General features: G+C 43.0%; 1 protein-coding gene across 7 annotated transcripts in view; it reads right to left on the reverse strand.

Annotated features, from left to right (window-relative positions):
• PLEKHM3 (pleckstrin homology domain containing M3) overlaps positions 1-21,759 on the reverse strand; it is a 175,486-nt gene that overhangs the window by 108,878 nt on the left and 44,849 nt on the right. For all 7 annotated transcript variants that reach the window (XM_058549718.1, XM_058549715.1, XM_058549716.1 and 4 more), the window contains one exon: positions 19,808-20,743. In XM_058549718.1, the coding sequence (XP_058405701.1) occupies positions 19,808-20,743 (936 nt within the window). The remainder of the gene's footprint in view (positions 1-19,807; positions 20,744-21,759) is intronic.

Here is a 21,759-nt window from a genome sequence, read left to right on the forward strand (position 1 = left end):
CATCCAGCGTCCTGGCCTGGGACAATGAGCTGCGGCGAACACTGTGTAAAATGTTGAAAGAAGGCCTGCACTTGAATCATATGCTTCAGAGATGAGATTTTCCAAAATGAAGGAAAACAGAAATGGGGGTTCACTGACTTGTTATATTACAAGAATTAGGAGAAAAAGTTATAAAGAACTTAGCTTTCCTAGCTTACAGTCTGTAACCACTGGCTTATTAAGTAAGTGTTGAACATGTACTTTTTAAAATAAGATGTCTCATTGGGTATACAATTGAAAATTCTGTTTAATGAGCCTGGGATTAGCACAAAGCTGGGCACAGAGCAGAAGCAATTTTTGTAATGCAGCTTTGGTATCCACTAAGGAAGTGGAGGCAAAGCAAACCTGGGCCCCACACTTGTATCCTCCACTGTAGGAGGGGAGGAACTGGGATGTAAGAGAGGCTGACCACATGCACACGTTCTCAAGTTAACACTGGTGGAACTGAGGCTACGGAACTCTACATAATTGTAATGGAAGGTGGCAAAGGTGAGGGACATTGAGAAACACCTACTTAGAAATAAGTGATCTAAAACTTTTCCTATCCCAAGCATCCAAGCTACTCCACATCTTTGGGACAAGGTGGTGACCCATAAAGTAGAAGACATCTACTTAGTCATAAAATCAATTAAGGGATGAAATATTTGGACGGAGAATCAGGCACATGAAAACAAATGCCTCTGCATTTTGTCTGTTATAAGGAAGAGAGTGTCCACAGCATCTTAAATGAAACTAAAGGAACACAAGGGGAAATCAAGAAAAATCAATTGTGTATCACCTATAATTGCTAATGTGAATAGTATGGCATGCTGCTGGTAGTGCCTTTGTTTAGTTCATGGGCTCACTTTTAGGCGGCAATCCTTCAAAATTATTTTCTCCATGCAGTTTAAGTCCTTTGATAGTGACTTCTCTTCCCGGAGGATGAAAACTTCATGGTTGAGAGAGAACACACATACTCAAATACAATCCTGAAATGTACTGACTGGTTGTTTCCAAAGCTATATTGAAATTCAGTTCTGCTCATCAGAAAAGAAATTTTTCTGGTGGGCTTCATTTTATGTTTATCTGGGCTTCTATTTTGACCCGACAATGTGGCTCTGGAGGGTAACAGGCTCCAGAGGACGACGTGGCTCTGCAGGGCATGGGCCACTTCTCCCCCAGGTTGGCCCAGGAGAAGTGTGAGGCTCTGAGCATCCCGAAGGTGCAAAACCAGCATGGCAACCGCACCCTTCTCCAGAAGCCGTCCCAGGACGAGTCGGGTAAAACTCTGGACGCCATGGAGGCTGCCATGCCCTGGAGAGGAACCTGAACCAGGCCCTTTGGGATCTGCGGGTCCTGGTTCTACCCACATAGACCCCCACCTCTGTGACTTCCTGGGGAGCCATTTCCTAGACAAGGAGGTGAAACTCACCAAGATGGGTGACCACCTGACTAACCTCTGCAGGCAGGGCTGGGCCAGTATCTCTTGGAAAGGCTCACCCTCAAGCAGGACTAGAAGCCTCCAGAGCCCAGTGGACTTTGAAGGGTCCCTCTGCATCCCCCTGGTGTCAGGACTTCTGCCCCCTGCAGCCACCAGGCAGTTTTTTAACAACCCTGGAGCCCTCTCCTAAGCCGTGGACGAAATGGAAACAATAAAGCATTTTGCAGCCAAAAAAAAAAAAAAGGAAGAAGAAAAGAAAATATAAACTCAAGACTTTCTACTCTTGCTAAACTCTATATGCTTGTTTGTTTAATCTCATGGAATGTTGTTATTAAGATTACAAATCATACGAAATAAATTAATAAATACCAACTAGACTCCAATGCAAGTTGAGAAGTGTCAAGATTTATTAGTCTTCCAGGTAAACAATGATTGAGAGCCTAAAGTCAATATTTAGTCAAAATTTATCTTGAAAGGCAATAAATCTTGATTTTTTGCTAAAGCAAGTAAGTAAATATACGCACTGTTCTAGAGACTCTGACTGCTTTTTTATCTACTAGATAGCTACATTGAGGGGTGTTGGGAAAAGAGCTTGGAATGATAAACTGAAGCTAGAACATAAGAATCCTGGATGCTCAGGGGGAGGGGTCCTTATTAATCAATAAAATACAGGAACAGCTAGAGTTGTTTGAAGTAGAACAGCAATCTGAGCTTTGGAAAGATTAAATGGCAAGAAAACACTGGAGGGAGAGAGAACCAGTTGATAAGTTATGGCCCCATCTGAGCTTGAGTAGGCAGCAGGTTTGGGAGCAGGAAGTGGGAAAAAGAAGGAGATGCTATAGGGATAAAATGCAAATGACCTGGCAGCTGACTCCTGGAGAGAGCATGGCAAGGGAGAGTCCAAGATGCCCAGGCCGTCTTGAGCCTGTGACCGTCAGGAGAAATCTATCAGTCAGAAAGGGTAGGTGGTTTGGGGGAGAAAATACTGTTTGTCTGAAGCATAAAATAAAAACAATAGAGTTAAAAAAATTTGAGCTAGCAGATCAACTGATGCCTAAAGCTGAGCTGACAGAATAATTCCCCTCTATTGCATAAATTAGTTTGAATTAGACTTTCTGTTACTTGTGACTGAAAGCATCTGATATATTTATACTGAACGATGGTTGGTGAGGGTTCTATTTCTATAGCCTACTACTTTTACTTAAATCCCCCCAGGAAGACGCTGAGGTCTCATTATAAACATGAGGCGGTATGAAATCATCCACATGCTGCAGTAGAAAACCCTTACTACTTTATAAAGCAGTGAGGACAAGCTGCGTGATGAAGAGAAGACATAGTTGCTGGGCCTTGTTTCTTGACAGCACACTGGTTCTCAACCAGGGGAGATTTTTGTCCCAATAGGGGACATTTGCAATGTCTAGAGACATTTTTGATTGTCACAAAAGGGTGAGTGGGGGTAGCAACTGGCATGTAATGGGTACAGGTCAGGGATGTTGGTAAACATCTCTCAATGCACAGGACAGCTCCCCACAACAAAGAATTATCTGGCCCCAAATGTCAATAGTGCCACTGTTGAAAAACCCTGTGACAGTACAAAGACAAGAGGGCAAAATAAAAGATCTGTGTACCGACCCTCCTTAATCACTTTTCTCTGCAAGCGATGGACATACTGTGTATTACGGGGAGAAGCCCCCTTGCCAGCTCTCCTTTCTTACCTAAACAAAACGATTCATGCTGCTGGTTAGCCGAGAGGAAAGAGGTACCATCAAAGAGAGCCCCCGTCCACTCTGTACCACCACCTCCTAGACTATCTGCTAGTAACATCTGCTCCAAGCCTGGGACTCTTTCTCCACAAATTAATCCTTTTGGTGAAACACTGGCCTACCAATAACTTACTTGAAAAACAACTGCCGAAACAGAAGGGGCTGAATGAAGCTGATTACTTTAGACATGAAAGCTGTGGGCAGTTGGAATAATACTCCTGTCACAGTCTACCTGCTGCTCTCTATTAGTTCTGTCTACACGGAGTACCAGGACCCCCCATACGGTACCCCAGCCATCCTGGACAGGGAAGGGAGGCCAACCTCGCCATCCTGTAACAAGGCAAAAGCTGGCCTGGGCTACTTGGAACCTATACACTGAAAGCTCTGGGGGAAGACCTCTTACTAAATAATCGGTCTTCCTGTAATGTTCCTCTGAACCATGTTCGAGCCTGAGGCAAAAGGAAAAATCAGTCATACTGATCTTACCTCTATTTAAAAGTTTATATTTTGTTCATCATGGATTTTTTGTATTAATTTTTATTTTTAAGTAATATTAAAATATTATTCGTCTTAATTTCTGAGGTTTTTTCTGGCTCTCCCTTAAATATTGTGCCACAGACTAGTGCCTCACCCCCTCACCCTCGTCCCAGCCCTGCTCTAACCCCTGTTACCTTGCAGAGAATCCACTGTGTGTCCCAGTTATGTTCTTTCTACGGTGACTTTCCCTGGTATTTAACATTATGTTAAGCCACCACTAACTCTTTTTGTGATTTGCAGCTACTTCTCGATGATGATTGCCTCGAAAGGTCAATAACCTCCAAGTGGCTTAGAAGTTCAGATTATCTTGTTGGTTTTCCTGAAAAGCAATCTGTCTTTCCTGACTAGAACTTACGTTTCCTTCCAGCTTGTATATCAAAGTCTCTACGTATATCAGCCTCATCTTGCCTGTGGCTTCTGTCGTAGACATCGTCCCACCCGAGTCCCCTTAACTTCTCTTTCACGTCACTCCTCATTCTTCATGCCTGTTTCTGTTTCTTTATATTTTGTGAGTCTCATTTCTTTGAACTCTACAGTATCTTTAAAACACAACCTTTCCTCTTCTTTGCTAAAACCTCCGAAAAAACCCTGACAGCATCTCTTAGAGCAATTTCTACTAGAGCTATTTCAGTAATGACAACAATTTGATAAAATTAAAGTCATGAGAGTGGATCAGAGTAGGACTAGGAACAGTCTCAAAGTGAAAAAGATCACTTTCATCAGCTTCCTTTAAATCCATGCTTGAATTTCTTCGTTTTCACCCCAAACCAAATTCTTTATGTTCTAGAAGATTTAGGGGCTGCCTTGGCCCACACTCTTCCTCTGTTCTCTTCCTTCAGGCCTTCCCTGGCCTGCTTCCCAAGCTTTTCTGTCTCTCTACAAACACAGGTTGTGGCCAGCTCCAAAGCTAATCTTTTAACTGCATGTTTAGTATCTGGAGATGGCTGCTTGTGCCAGGACACTCAGAGTTGGTGACAAGACACAAGAAATGCCTTCAAGTAGGAAACTCCTATTCCCTGGCATCATGTTGCCATTTGGAAGGAATTTCCTAGAGTAATATTCCCAGCTTCTCCCAATTGCTCATCTAGCCTCCCTCAGATGGAGAAAGGAGGCACCTGACTGCTTTACAAGAAGGACCCTGGCGTGCTCAGCAGGGCCTTTAGGGAGCAGTTTTTCAGTCTGCTGCAGCAAGAGGGCATGGCCTTCAGGACTCCAGCTGAGACCAGTGAATATCTGGTTTATCCGGATATCTAGAATATCCGGAATATCTAATTTAGGGGCATTATATAGTAACACACATGATCTATAAGCAATGCATGCAGTATTTTGATTGCCATCTTCCTGACCTCTGGGAATGGAATGAAGAGGTATAACTTATTAACCCTGTAGGCCCCTATAAGGATGATGGCTCAGACTGACAACATCCAATAACGGGAGTGGGGAGGAAAAGGGAAGGCACCCAGGCAACCAGAACATGCGTGTCAGCAGGTGGAGATCATCGAGAGGAGGGACAGGTAGGCTCAAGGGGATGCCAGGAAACCCTCTGCATTACCTTGCACCTTTGACTCAGTTAAAATTCCTCATCCTAACAATGGAGGAGAAACATCATTTTCCTACAGGTTTCCCATCCATTGTTTGGATGATCGCTTCATCCAAGAGATCACCTGGGGAATCTCCATATTTTCTGGAGAAAAAAATGCAGTGATGTTCAGAACTACTGAAGTAAGAGTTGGCACTTTTGGTTTAGCCCATATTTTGTAACATTTGAATTGAACATAGCCAAGGCAGTTTAACCTTCCCTCAAGTGACAGTGTTGAAGATGCTGACCTATAAGACTGTGAAAAGGCTGGCTCGAGAGGGCATGATGAATCAGTGGCAGGGCTGTAAACAGAAGCAAGCTCCTAATTTATTACTATTCCCACTGAGTCTGGATGCTTCCCAGCCACCAAATCATGTGTGTCTATTTTGTTTGGTCTCTAAAAGTCTGGGGGCTGAGAAGAACATCTTTATTGGTAAAGATGGAGAGGGAGACCAAGACTTTCAAACAAAATCTACCTTCTGTGTCAAAGGTGCAAGCCTGGTGATTTGAGGGGGAAGTGACTTTCAGCAAGGCTTTTGGTTCAGCCCCCCCATTAAAAAAATATGAACAAGACACAACGGTTGGTATTGGTACATACCTGGTTAGCATGTGATTTTCAGCATTGTGACTATAGTTAACAATACCATATTGTATACTTGAAAGTTGCTAAAAGAGCATATCTTAAATGTTCTCACCACACACACACACACACACTAAAGGTAACTATGTGAGGTGATAGATGTTAACCAACCTGAAAGTGGCAATCATTTCAGGATATGTATGTATATCAAATCGTCACATTGTACACCTTAAAATTACACAAAGTTATTTGTCAATTATATCTCAATAAAGCTGGGGGGAAAAAGAATGTGATTTTTGATCTTTTGGAAAGTGATACAAACTTGCATGTCTTTGGTTTTAGAATCCTAGTTCCCTTCCAGAAGTGGTGTATAGCATACATGAAATTATTTTCAGTTAAAGGTAATGCATAAAATTAATTTTGTTGGTCACCTTTATAATATCCATTAAGAAAGAAAACACTCTCTATTTAAACCAAGATTTGAGAATGGTCCTGGGTAGAGAGTGGGGATCCCAAAGTCACTGGATGCACCTGACACCCCACCACTCTGAGCTGGGGCCCTGGGAGAGCTGTGGCCAGTTTCTTATCTGTTTCTGAAGCTGCTTGGTCCCAGGAAGACCCACCAGAAATCCCTCCTCCCAGGTGGCTGCAGTCAGTGCTGGAAGGCACACACCAGCAGTGACTGGAAATGAGGGAACATGGCCAGCAGGCCCGAAGGGCAACCACATATATTACCTATCCTCCTTTCATCCAGGTTCCATTTTTGCTGTGGAAATGGCCCATCAATGCCCTGTGCTGCTGTATAATAAAGAATTGTCTGGTCTTTCTTCCTGGTTCCTGGCAGGGACCTTCTAAAACCTTTGGAATTCCCGACTGATACAAGTATCTTTATTATTCATGAGCCCCTTGGCGCAGAACTGAGTTTATGCTAATGAGGGGCTCATGGTGGGCCACTAAATAGCTTCAGGATGGGGGTGGTCACCTGAAGGACCAATCATATGATTAGAGGGGTGGGACTTTGAGCCAGCTTGACTTGGTGGGGAGAGAATCAGGGCTGGAGACTGAGTTCAATCACAAAGTCAATGGTTCAATCAAGCATGCCTATATAATGAAACCCTAATAAAAACTCTGGACACTGAAACTCGGTGGAGCTTCCTGGTTGATGAACACGACTGGGTGATGTGCCCTGATTCCATGGGGAGAGGGCATGGAAGCTTTGCATTTGGAGCCTCCTAGACCTTCCTGATTTGTATTCTAATAAAACTGTAATCAGAAGTATAGTGCCTTCCTGAGTTGTGGGTCATTCTAGCAAATTATCAGACCTGAGGGAGTTGTGGGAACCCCCAAATTTGTAGCCAGAGTATAGGTGGCCTGGGGATCCCCTGGACTTGTGGCTGGCATCTGTGATAGGGGCAGTTTTTTTTTTTTTCAGTTTTATTGAGATATAATTGACATACATCACTGTATGAGTTTAAGGTGTACAGCATGATGGTTTGACTTACATATACTGTGAAACGACATGGGGGCAGTCTTGTGGAGGATCAAGCCCTTAACTCACAGGGTTTGCGCTAACTCGGGGTGGTTAGTGCCAGAATTGAAGTGTAGTATACCAATTGGAGTTGAAACAGAATACATGCAAATGACAGAAACTCTGACGGTGCAGTGCCCAGAGCAGGGGTTTGCGGAATCCTAGTCCTACAAAGAGAGGGTCAAGGAAGTATGTTGCATACTTGTCTCTTACATTAGTATAATAAAAGCTCTAAGGGGTTCCATAGTCAAAAATTAAAAAAAAAGAAAAAAAGTCCCTGGAAATCTTCAAGATCATAACTGGTTTACCAAAGGGTAAGGTTTGGGTTCATCCTCTATTAATATTTTTAAACAATCTAGATGATTGAGCAGAGGACATGTTAATTATATCTGCAGATGACTCCAATCTAGGATTCCTAGAAAAGACGGCGAAAGCAGGAAACCTGATGGCAAGAGTGGGGGGGGAGGGGAGGTGGTGGTTTCAAAACAGAAGATGATTAGAAATATTTAGTGTGCACCTACTGTGTGCCAGATGCAGAGCTAGGGAGTCAGCAACAAACAAGACAACATGGCCCTGCCGTTATGGCATTTGCAGTCAAGTGGAGGAGACAGACATTAAACAGTTACACAAAAGACAATACAATCTCAATTATGACAAGTACCAGAGTAAGAGGCACCTCAAGCCAGCATTACAGCAGAGGGAACCACACAGGTCCTGAGCTAGTCTGAGGGGTTAGGTGGAGAAGGTGTTCTTGAGAAAGTAATGTTTAAGTAGTGACCTCAAGAATGAGTTGGGTGTAGCGGTGAGGGTGGCAACACTCCAGGGAGAGGCAGCTGCACAGGTGAAAGCTCTGAGGTGAGTGGGAAGGAAGTGGTACATTTGAAGAACAGAGTCCAGTCCATGTGGCTGGAACTCAGTGTGTAGGACAGAGTGACAGAGGGCAAGGACTGAAGGCAAGGAGGTGGGCAGGGGCCAAATCGTGTGGTGTCATTGTGAGGAGGCTAGTCTTCATGCCAAAAGAAGTGGGAGCCACTGAAGGACTGTACAGAGAGGTTGACCTGGGTCAATGTGAACTTACAAAGACCAGACTTGCAGCAGTTAAGACAAGATTTGGGAAAGGTTAGACTGGAAGCAGGAAGCCTGGTTAGGAGGCCACTGTGGTCACCCAGGTGAAAGATGACCCGGCTGGTAGCAAAGAAGGTGAGAGAGGTAAAAGCTGTTCTCAAACTCAAAGACTAAATATGCTGATCAAGTATAAACACTAGGCATCCATTAGGACATATTACAAGGCAGCCCAAATGTGGGTCAAGGACTGGAGCTCATCTCTTCCTCGATTTGTAGTCACCACTGGGTGTACCTCTGGAAACCCTAACAGAACATTATTGCAGTTTCCAGAATGTAAAGAAGACAAGAAAACCCAGAGATCGGGGCCGACCCCCTGGCTTAGTGGTTAAGTGCACGCGCTCCACTGCTGGCGGCCCTGGTTCGGATCCTGGGCATGCACCCACGCACTGCTTCTCTGGCCATGCTGAGGCCGCGTCCCACATACAGCAACTAGAAGGATGTGCAGCTATGACATACAACTATCTACTGGGGCTTTGGGGGGAAAATAAATAAAATAAATCTTAGAAAACCTAGAGATTATCAGCAGATTGATACCTCAATGGTTAAAAAGCTGGACATATGTAGAAAAAACAGTTCAAGGAAATGTGCTTAAATACCCTAGAGAAAATTGAGATATGGCTTGATTCATTCTCTAAGAACATTCTGTGGGCTGCATGCAAATCAACTGGAAAGTTTGTTAAAACCTCCAGGCCTGATCCCAGACATCCTGACTTCAACAGGTCTAGGAAAGAGTCCAGCATCGCTCCTCATGTCACCCTCATGATTCTGATGCAAACAGCGCTACAACCACGGCCTGAGAGGTGCTGAGGGCCTGCCCTCAGACAAGGGAGGCACAAGCCACAGGCCCTGACAGGAGTTCAAGAGAGTGGAGGGGGGCGGTCAAGCAGGAGGGATGCTCAAGTCCCTCTGGGGGGTGAGAGCGGTGTTCGGGGAGGTGGTCAACAAAGGCGTGGAGACAAGTCTTTAAGGGTGTACAGGATTTTCATACCAGAAGTCTTCACAAAAGCACACTACAAGACTGTGCCAGAACATGGGCTGTCTCCCTAATCTCAGTGCACACTGCTGTGCACACCTGCTCCATTTTCATCTAAAACACATAAAGGAGTTGCATGCTCTTTGCTGTTTATTAATACAATTTCCTTAAAGCATTTTCTGTGTTAACATATTTCAAGACACAAAAACCTGCATATAGTCATAATTTCTACTGCCAAAATTGACTTTTAGTTTACCCCACACCCCAATTTCTGGGACTATATGTGACCCATGTTTGTTGAATGAATGACTGGATGAAAATATTAATGCAAGAAATAAATTAGTATTACTAGATTACTAGATCTCCTTATCCAGAGATGTATTTAAAACGGCAAGTTTTTCACTTGAGCATGTTTCTGTTGTTAGGCAGTACGACGGATTTAGGAAGCCTCTCCAGTAGCTCTTACTCTTAGAAGTCCAGGAAAAGCTCAGTTTTTCAAGGAACTTAGCTAGAAATTAAGGAGAACCGACCCCAGTCTGTCCTAAAACCATACCTAAACCAATTCTCTCCCATTGAAAGGTCAGTAAATAGAAACTTTTAACTCAGTGTAGAGTCCAATAGTACATTAACACTTACTTTAGAAGTTTAGCCGGAAATGAACACATGATGAGAACAATGTTAACCAAAAAGGAAGCTACAAAAAGGGACAAGAACTTTCTAGACCAAAGTATAGCAACAAAGACTGGGAGAAATGAACAGCTTTAAAAAAAAAAAGATAGCACAGCTATGGCCTATGAAGTTCAGGAAGGTCTATCAAAAGATCCATATCTTCTGAAATTCAAAATGATTTTATTCTTCTGAAATATATCAAAGACCAACATACGACTTCTATGATGAGAATACCAGGAATAAATCAAAAAAGCAAATTTATATCCTATAAAATCAAACAGCCTACTTATATAAAGTGATCAAATCTCTCTGAATTTTAGGATGTGAAAGAGTTCAAAACCCAAATTATATAACATTCTTCTTCTTCCATAAAGTCATATTACTATTTCAGTGTGTATTCATATTCTTAATATACATTTATTTTTATTTAAAATGATTTCCTGGACGTAGAAACTTAGACTGAAAAAGAGACTAAAAAGCCAAGTAATTGATCCAATGATAGACATCAGAGCCAGGAAAAAGATTCCCATTTCCTGTCGTCTTAGTCAAGTGACATTTCTACTGGTTTAAATTCTCTTTCCCAAAGGAAAAAGCTATTACTTATTAAATGAGGTTTAAATGGAGGACCGCATTAATCTAATTTTCTCTAATCTTCTACAGAAATGCAAAGAATCGCAGAATGAGAGATAGAAGGGACCCTACAGAGCAAAGCTGTTCCCTCTAAAATATCCCAGACGGATGGACTGTTGGAATGAAACTCAAAGACTTTCAAGTTCAACTGTGTACTATAATTACATATTTAATTGTCTGGCTTCCAATTCTCAAGTTCTGTGAGGATACATAATGGGATTATCTTGTTCACTACACATCAAGCATAGTGCTCAGAACACAGTAGGGCTTCAATAAATATTTGCAGAAGGGCTGAATTAATAAATTTCTTATCCTGCAGATGAGAAAACTATAGCTCAGACAAGTTAAGTGACTTGCCTTGAGATCGAAATTCCACTTCTTCCAGTCTCAGTGGCCACGGCTCTTGCTACTCTACTCATTTTCACCATGGCCATCAAATCTTCTTAAATGATGGAAATTCATTCCACTCTGGGCATTTCTGTTACGTTGATCTAATGGAATTATCCAGAGTAAGCCTATTTTCTCTTCTAAGTGGCAGCCTTCAAGTATGTGGAAACAATACTTGTGTCCTCCCTATTCTAGGTTACATTTGCATGGCATGGTTTCTGGTCCCCTCACTATCCTACTGCATGTCAAGAGATGTGGCTGTGTGTTCTTCAAGAGCAGCATCCATACTGAAATTTCCAGGTGTGGTCTGGCCAGGGTAGAATATGGGAGGATATGACCTCTTCTTTCTGGACCTGTTCTGTGAATGCTTTTGATGTGGCCACAGCAGCACAGAGGCTAGCTTCCCTGCTGCCTCATTTGTGTACCCACCGAGTTGCTAGTAGATCAAATTTCCCCTACCTTCTATCTTTGCAGTTAATTTTCTGAGTATAAGTATAGGACTATCAATTTACCCCTACTAAATCTCATGTTGTTTGGTCCATTCCTCTAGCTTGTGTTTCAGAATCTTGATTCTGTCATTCAACATATTAGTTGTCCAATCTAGTTTTGAGATAGCTGCAAATTTGATAAGTATGCTTATGGTGTCTTTAATCATTGTCCTATGTGGGCAAATAATAAAAACAGCTAATCCTTACATAGGATTTACTATTTGCCAGGCACTGTTCCAAGCCCTTTTAACTCCTTTTATTCTCACTACAAACTTATGAGGTAGATGTGATTATTTTCTCACATCTGAGATTCAAAAATGGAGGTACAGAGAGGTTAAGTAACTTACCCAGGGTCACACAGTTAGTGAGCAGCAGATCTGGAAACTCAGCCAATCTGATTCCAGAGACCTTGCTCTTAATTACTAACTTGTGCTGCTTCTCATTATTATCATGTACCTTTACTGACAACACTCCAGGCTGAAAGGAATCTATTAGCCAATAATCCTTGGGTAAAGGCGCCAATCACTCACAAAATGACATAACTATAATCTCTGATACCCCAAGTTTCTCTGTCTTGAAGATTTTGCCAGACGCCTTTCTGAACACTAAGTGCTATGCAGCATGGACGTGACCTAATTGTCTAGCAACCCCTCATTTTCCTTTGTGCATCCTCAACCAGACTGTCAAGTCCTGGGGGTCCAGGCCACAGCTATGCTTCTCTTATATCTCCCAGAGCACCTACTACATAATGAGCACACAACAGAAACTGAAGCATATCTTTGGTAGATGGTAGCCAAAGCCAAGGAGATTTTCCCTGAGTTTAATTCTGTAGGAAATATGAGGACAAAGTTTAAAATGGCAGAGGGAGGAGAGATACCACTTTAGCTCTTTAGCTTTCAAATTCTCTACAACAGAGATTCTCTGACATAAGCAGAGACAGGGATGTACTGGTCTCCCAGTCAGTGGCCATGACCCCTTGACTCCTTGTCCTCCAGCCCCATTCTCCTGGTCACCTCCTTCACACCCCCCAGACCCTTTGCGGGGGCTCTTCTACAAGTCTTTGAAGAGCACAGCCTGTACCTCACTCCTACCTCCTTATCCCAAGGCGCCTGGCAGAGCATGTGTGTGGCACACAGGAAGGGTTTACTAAATGCTTGTTGAAATGAACCCTCTACTAAAACTCCACTTAAGGATTTTACTATCAGCAACCCCTCCACGGTCATATTCAAGGTTGGGGAAATAAAATTGAGCCCTTCAGCACACACACAAAAACCAGAGATTTCTCCTCTGGGAGATATCAATCCAATACACTCAAAAACAAAATGACTTAGACAGTACAAAGTGAGAAAGCGACAACGGACTAAACAACTCTCACTTATTCAAGCTATTTATATGTTTGGGCATAGCTAAGTTTTTCTTCGTTGTTTTTTTCTCTTCCAATTGGCTACTTGCCTATTCTTTAACTCAAATAAATCTTCACTTTATTACCATTCCTAACAAGTGAGAGACAGATTTGAAAATAGCAATAAAAATAGGAATTGGAGGTATCAAGGAAAGTCCATTTCTTTTTATTTCTGTATCTCATTTCCTCAGGAGATCTGGCACTTTGGCTGCTGGAGGGTCCCCTAAATTTTCGCATGGGAATCAAAACAGATTTTGGCTACATTGGAGCTTTTTTTTTTCCCCCAGGAGCATACTACACAACTTCCCTTCTCGGCACTTAAAAATCTACAGATCTTTTCTTTAACTAGACTCACATGAATAATCAGCTCCCAAATTCAATTTCTCTTTTTCTTAAGAATTGTTATTCTGCATGATTTACTCTGAGTGCAATAAGTAACTAACTAGGCCCAACTCAGAAATACTGCTTACTTCCAGAATCGCAGCTATTTAGTGAACGATTAACCACTCCACACTTTCTATCAGGAATGCTTGTATTACCAGGGTAAAGGCATCCCTTACGTCTAAACGATGTCATAAAACAGGCCTTTGCCAGAAAGACGACCTCATTTATCACATGAAATGCCAAGTGGTATTAACAAGGTCGAGACTGTTTGTTTAATATGTTTTGCTTTCATAGGGGCTTGAAATGATTTGTTTTTGCAGCTGTAACAGAGTTAAATTAGGGATTTTGCTTCAGCTTAGCTAGTTGAGCATATATAACCAGGAGCTATTAATTATCTGCCTAGAGGCCTCTGGTCATCTTTCCACAACACACAGCATCCTTGGGGTACTGAGTTGCACCGCAGGCAGCCAGACTCTATCCTCAAATAATCAATCCCGGCTTCTCAGGAACTGAGAGGAGATTAAATAATTCAAATTTTTATTTCTTACTCAACAACCACCCCCCCCCCGCGCAACATGTAAATGTTATTAGTGCACAGATTTTTTAGAAGTTGAGTAAGGAATTCAAGAGAAAAATCTTAGTTCAAAGACTAGTTTCAGACGTCTGTTCTCACAAATGAGAAACTAAAAAACCACTTTTCTGATCTTAGAGCACCAACAATCAGCCCCCTTCTCCTTTCCTCTCTTCTCACACGGCTGTTCTGCCTTACATGCAGCAGGGGGAGAGAAGGAATTTCGCTCCAAAGATAAACTTGTCAAAAGCCTGCACAATTCTAATTCCTCTCTACCTGTTTGTGGATGTCAGCTGGGAGCAACTGCTGAAAAGCTTGGGGCGGGGGAGCAAGAGGAGAGACGAGGGGAAAGCAGGGGTGGGGGCAAGAAAAACCAGAGTGCAAGTCAAACAAAAATGAACTCGCACATACAGAGAGAAAAGCGCTCCCCCCTCAGGACCCCACAACACACTCCTTTATCAGAGGTTCATTGTCAGTCAATTACCGAGGCAGCAGGGGTCTGTGAGGACGGGCACCCGGGGAAACAATGCGCAGCCCTGTTACATTACTATTTAATCACTTTTGCTAAATAAATAGAGCAGCCCCGAGGTGCTGTCATGTCAAGGGAATTTATAACAAAAAAAACTTCATTTTTCACTGGTCATTCCTTTTTCCCCTCAGGAGAAGAGAGGGTTATTACTGTAGCCTTAAGTTCCATCTTTGTGTTTCTTGCCTTTGATTCCCGCTCGGACCCTGCCACTTTCTGGCACTAATTTGTTAGGTTGAACAAAGAGAGGATTTGTACCTCCTGTAAAGGTCTCAATTAGGAATGGCTTCTGCTGCATTATGTGCCATTCAGAGAGGACACAATGCTGGTAATTACAGGAATTTGCACTAAATGGCTGAAGAATTCACAGCAAAACTTTTCCCCGCCTTGGGCTTACCCCTCCCAAGAGCTGGGGAAAAAAAAAGAAAGCAAAAAGCTCTTAATGCCACAGAGATGTAATTACCAACAGCAGTCTCAAGAGGTTAAACAGCAGCCAAAGGAGTAAAACCATAAAAACTGACAACGTGAAAATGGTGGAGGGGATCCCCTTGTCTCATTCTTTTTCTTGCTGTCCCTTTTGTTAACATTTGCAATTTCATTTCAGAATCAGGAACACTGCCCCACAGTAGGCCATCTGATTTCACCCAAAGCAGTAACACAGGGAACACTTTAAAAGGTAAGCTTTGCATCTCTTGTCGCATCTACAAACAAGGCCCTGAGCCTTTTATTATAGTATTCAATTGCTAGGTTTCCTGATTGCTGGGAAATTACAGGAAAAATATCTGTGTGTACTACTACCAAGAAAACCATGTATCTATTGAGCGGAAATAGGTGTATACGCATAGTTAACGCCTGAAGAAAAGAGGGCTGCTGCCTTATAATCTAATTTATACAGCATTTTATGAACAACCTAATTTAGAACTACTTACAGGTATATACTTCATAAATATTTTAATAAGCTGCAAAATCATTTGTTTTAGCACTAATATTTTAACACCACATATTCCCCATTGCCAAACATAATTTTGAATCTCAACCAGTAACTTCATTCACTACAGAAGCATACCTCATTTTCCGCTACAGAGGTGTTTCCGAAAACTGTACCAAAGTACCACCAAATTCATTGTTCTTAAATACTACTTTCATCCTGTGCTCCTCTGCTGAGGAACCTTCTGTGAACGTCAGGGTCAAACATTAAGCTCAACCTTATCAAACTGCCTTTTTTTTTTTGTAGGTCAAAAACGACTGGATATCTGCAGCTTCATATAGTCCCACTTGGCACCACCTCTGACAGTTCTCAAATTGATGTGTGGGCCTCACTTCCATAGCTCTCATCACAGCTGCCATTTGGCATTCATGATGTGATTCCTGATTAACATCCGCCCTCTCTAGCGGACTGAAACTCCCTGAGAGCAGGGACTGTCTACTCCCTGCAGCACTGACTCATCCTGGGGCACCAGAGTTTCGGGCACACGGTCAGAATCTCGGCACACAATAAATGGTAGAAAGGATGGAAGAACAGAATTTTCAAAAGCATGTTTTCAGGAAGAAGGAACAGCAAGTTTAAAGGCCCTGGAGGCAGGAATGACCAAGGTAGGTTCCAGAACAGCAAGAAGACCACTGTAGCTGAGGCTTCCTATGCATGGGGCAGCCACAGAGCTAGAGACAAAGCCATGGAACAAATCACACACAATCAAATACAACTATAAAAACTTCAAGCACATGTTAAGAAATATACAGTTATGTATAAGCATGTATTTTCAAAGCCATAACCCCAAGCACTTCTGGACGGTCAGGGTCCATTTTTTCTGCAGGGGCTCCTTAAGTTTCAAAGAAGGAGATAGAAAATTCTTCACCTACAGAAAGAATTTAGTAAAATAAGTCCAAATGCACTATTTTGTAGATTTAAAAGCCAACATTTGTGGCTCCCCTGAATAGCAACTGAATGAAATCACAATAACGAGCTACTCAGTACAATCTTACACTTTTAAAGTTTATTCATCAAAAATATTAAAACGGGGAGGGACTAAGTGGACATAAAAACTTACAGTCTAAAGAGGCTCACCAAAACAAAGAAATATTGTGAATTAGCTTCTCCTTAAAATAACAGATAAGACCAAGATTCAACTAAAAAAATTTAGTGGACTTTTTGGCATTTTAGAAGGTAAACATGCTATGCAACCAGCTTTTTCACTGAATACGTGTTTTTATGAGGATGCAAAGTTAGGGGACACAAGTACTAAATGAAGCAGCAGCTGGTTTAGATTAACTGTGTTTGTGAGAAACATGGATCCATTTTTAAAGTTCCATATGCTATAATAATCTTTGATATAATGAACAGCCTCCCAAGTAATTTAAAAGACATTCAGAGGTTTGCTTAATAAGTTTTTGCTTTTTTCTTTTGAGATTCTGCCCCCTACAGGAGATGAAGTATTCCTACCTGAGGTAGGAAACCAGTATTCCATGCTCGAGTACTTAAGGAAAATGCAACCCGGTAAAGCCACGTGTATCACAAAGCCACTGAATGTAGCCTTCTCCAATGGAAGAGGAGGCAATGAAACAAAAAATTTATGCTTTGGAGTCAGCCACACTATACAAATTAGGATTGATTTCTCCCCACCCCAAATTAGAAACCCACCTGTGCCCCATTAGAACTCCAAACCAGGGCTGGCCCTGGGGCTTAGCGGTTAAGTGCGCGCGCTCCGCTACTGGCGGCCCCGGGGTTCGGATCCCGGGCGCGCACTGATGCACCGCTTCTCTGGCCATGCTGAGGCCGTGTCCCACATACAGCAACTAGAAGGATGTGCAACTATGACATACAGCTATCTACTGGGGCTTTGGGGAAAAAAAAAAAATAAAATTATAAAAAATTATACAACTCCAAACCAAAGCATGAAGGAAAAGCTGAGTAGAGCAGATAAGTTTTAGACTACCTCACCTGTCTCCAGGATTCCTACTACCACCCACCCCCAACTATTCTCCAACCAGCCAAAGTTAGCAAGCGCCAGATTTAGACAGCAAAGGGAGGCATCCTATAACATGGAACCTAAGGCAGCTGCCAAAAAGTTCTATGGCTGTCCATTATGTAATCCTTTTCCTCTTCTTTTCTACTTAGCTTCCCTCACCCTGCATCTGCTACTCACCTCTCTTTGCCTTTGTCTTATCTTCATTTCTCCAACTGCTAGATGCAGTGGACCTGCTGAATGGTACCCTCGACCTGCATTCCTCCTTCCTCTTGGTGCCAGGAACACTACCAATGCAGTACAGAACGTGGGCAGTGCACACTCAATCAGGAAGCAAACTTATGAGAGGAAGGTAAATTAGGGGTCAACCGGGTGACAATCCTTATGTACCACCTGAAGCTTTTCTTCCCCCTTTTACCAGTGAGTTTCCCCACTGAGCTACTCCAGTCTCCAACGTGAGCTGCTCTCCCTGATTCCAATAACACAACAGATTTGTTGACCCTATCACCAATCTACAGCCACAGAGGTGTAATTCCAGGATGTCCACAGAGTAAGCACTGAATAAATTACTGTTGAATGGCTGCACTTTGAAATATAATATATGCACCAGTATAATAAGACACTGAGATGTCAATAATTTTTAAAAATGGTGCTAAAACCAGTGTCTCCTTATTTCAAAACCATTTTCCAAAAGTAGCTAGCTGACAAGGTCATTCATGCCTGTAGACATATGCACATCACCTAGTATGGCTTCTTTACCGGCTCAGTGTTTCTGGTCTGTCCAATCCCATCCTGCAAATTTCTGCCTAACAGTCACTGAGGTCCCCCCACAGGCAAATCAGGGATGATTCACCCACTCCCCACTTTAAGTAAATTATTTTTCAATAGAAAAGGCCATCATCATAACTAACCTAAATTCAAAACATGGGTTTTCATTGCCCTACCACTATTTGGCTTTTCAATGCAGGAGCAAGCATAAAATTTAAAATTTGGTCTTGGCTGGTGGCGAGCTTCTTCGTTTTTAAACAACATACTTCAATCTGATACACTTGAATTAAAATCTTCCAAATCGGGCTTCCAATTAAAGCTACCTTCATGATAAATTTCTTGTCCCAAATTGTGAGGTTTAGTGAAAGGGGAATAATTTGATTCCGTTTATAGCAGGTAGATTTGGTTTAGTGACTTTTTTCTTTTTAGTTTACTGTTTGGGGGAAGGTGAGAGGAATGGGGAATGGGAAGAGAAGCAGGAAGAGGATTGTAAGAAATAACAGATTACTGGCCTTGAACTCCACTTTGTGTCTCATCCTTCCACTGCAGCTCCAGAAACCCCAGGCCTCCTCAGGATGAGGCGCAGATGCACAGGGACTCAGAGGTCCTCTGCTGAATCCTCTACATTGCTCTCAGCCAACTCCAGATTTTCTGTCAAGGCTGACTTTCTAGATTCTACCTTAACAGGATTGGACAAGGTCACAATCAATGACAGTTACTGACTGTGGACATTTTCCTTGCCTAAGGAGTTAATAGTCAGCTTTGGGTCTGAATGTCTCTTATAAGACAACCTAAGACATCCACATTCACAGCGACCTTTGTTTAAGAAGGCAGAGAAAATGGAATCAGAGCAGACACAGGAAGCCTAAATTCTAGTCTAGTTATGCTTCGGCCAAGTCATTTTGATTTGATGGGGTATATCATACATGCTTCCACTTACTTCACCAGCATGGCATGAAGATAGACAGATGTCTTAACAGAGCAAACTCCTTGAAGGAGAGATGCTTTTTAAACAGGAAGTAGCTGTGACTGGCCTATTGTGAGGATTTTTTTTTTTTTTTTTTATTGGCCAGAACTGGCCAAGGTTTTTTTGTTGTTGTTGTTGTTTTTTGTGAGGAAGATCAGCCCTGAGCTAACATCCATGCTAATCCTCCTCTTTTTGCTAAGGAAGACAGGCTCTGAGCTAACGTCTATTGCCAATGCGCCTCCTTTTTTTTTTTTTCCCCAAAGCCCCAGTAGATAGTTGTATGTCATAATTGCACATCCTTCTAGTTGCTGTATGTGGGACGCGGCTTCAGCATGGCCGGAGAAGCAGTGCGTCGGTGCGCACCCAGGAATCCAAACCTGGGCCGCCAGTAGCAGAGCGCGCGCACTTAACCGCTAAGCCATGGGGCCGGCCCTATTGTGAGGATTTTTAAAGTGAATTCCAACTGTGGGATTCAGGATTGTTTTTTAATGAGCTTTAGGCTCCATACCTGCACATTTGAAACTCTGAGCAGTGAGTCCTCGTTCCAAAGACAGAGTTGTCAGAATGCTGAGGAAGCTGGTGGTCACGGACTGACGTTTGCTCTTCCTGAGTTCACGCCCACCCATCAGATCCATGGGTTTGTTTCTCAGTGTGACTTGCAGGTTTTGCTCTGAACTCCTCGCTGCATTGGCAGCTGTTTTCAGAGCCTCCATCCACTCCTGAGCCCTCTGCCGGGTCTCGGCACGGAGGCGGAGGACATCCTGGGGGAAAATGACTTGAAAGCAAGAGTCACAGTCATCCAGATTGTCCATCTGGACAGCCAGACACACTTCCACATTGTAGCTTAGCAGGGGGTCCTCATCTAGCTTGCCGGGCTGAAAAGCCATAAGGCAGGCCCTGCTCAGCACAAATGTAAATGCCTTCCAGTTATTTTGGACAGTTAGCCTGTAGAGTGTCCCTGATTTGAGAATGTTTTGGTACTGTTTGGGGCTATCCAAGATAGGGGACAGCATGAGCAGCTCACTGGATTTCTGCTGTAAACAATGATGCTGTGTACAGTCAACATGATGACCAAGCCTTGGGGAGTTGGCCAGTTCATCCTGCCGTCCCACATAATCAGGCATGGCAGCATGCATGACTTCCCAGAGCTTCTGGCCCCAGTCCAAAGCCTCCCATGGTGACTCTGCCTTTAGCTGTAGCTGAGTGTTGTCATACAGAACAGTATCCACCAGCCTGGCCTCAAGGTTGCCCAAAACGGATATGCTCTGGAAGTGTGAAAGCTGGTAGGTGGCATGGAGGTTTTGATTCCCACTGCTGTCGAGGCTGTAGACGCATAAGCTGTAGGGGGAGAGTTCTGCGTAGCAGCTTTGCCAGTAACTGTCATGGTCCTTCCTAATCTCCAGGTAACCCTTCTTTAGAATGTTTGGGAATGCTTGCTTGTGTTCTAGAAAGAAAAAGAATAAAAACAAGAGAAGCAATGTATTAATTCATTAATATGAGTTGAAAAGGCAGGTGCAAGAAACTACAGATCAAGGTCGATGTCCTTCTGGTTCAAACTAAACATAGTAGTAAAATTCCTAGATAGCACCTAATTGACAAGCTGTAATTGGCGAAAACCTCAGGTCTAAACAACTCAGAGTGGAAATATGACGCAAGAGTAAGCATGGAGGAGTGCAGTGTCAGTGTGACATGCAGAGGTCTGGGAGGAAAACAGGAATTGAGACCACGCCCCGTGGGCCCAGGAAACAACGGCACTTCGCCAGGATTTCTTGTATTCTAGGTAAGATTCTACAGAGTATCAAACACACGAGAGAGAATGTGTCTCCTGCCCCTGGACCTAACTCCCCGCTAATGCGCATCTTGCTTTAGGGCAGTAAAGCCAGAAGGGTCAATGGAAAGGACAGAGCGTGAAGTATTGCTCACAAACTCCTGTTTCTCAGACACCCCCATTAGTCTTCGTGGCCAGTTCATGAGCCTTCTGTCTTATAACCAGTTCTCCAGAACTCTCCAGTAGCTCACTTTTTAGGTATCTGTGCTTAGATAGCAGTTCTCCCTCACCTCTGAGCCTGACTGTGCTTAGGCTGCTCCCTCCACTTGCAGTGCTCTTTTCCACGGCTTCCACACTCGTACCCTCACTCAGCTACCCCTCCTCCAGGAAGCGGGTCTGTCCCTGTCCTGATGCCCCAACCCCCACCCCTCACCTGCACACACACACCCCTGGGTCAGTATCAGATATCCCTACTATATTATTCCTCTTTGATAAGCTCTTATCTGGCTGTTTTATAATATTTTACTTAAATATCTGAATAAGATAAATTTTGAAGTTTTTTTAAAAGTCTATTCTTCCTACTGGACTAGAAGCTCCACTGAGGACAGGGTGAGGTCTGTCCTTTCATCCTTTTATCACAGCACACAGTGTGATGCCTGGTACATAGTAGGTACTTAAGTACTTGTGGAATT

Source organism: Diceros bicornis, chromosome 10, assembly GCF_020826845.1.
Source record: "Diceros bicornis minor isolate mBicDic1 chromosome 10, mDicBic1.mat.cur, whole genome shotgun sequence".
In the NCBI taxonomy this organism is placed as follows: Eukaryota; Metazoa; Chordata; class Mammalia; order Perissodactyla; family Rhinocerotidae; genus Diceros; species Diceros bicornis.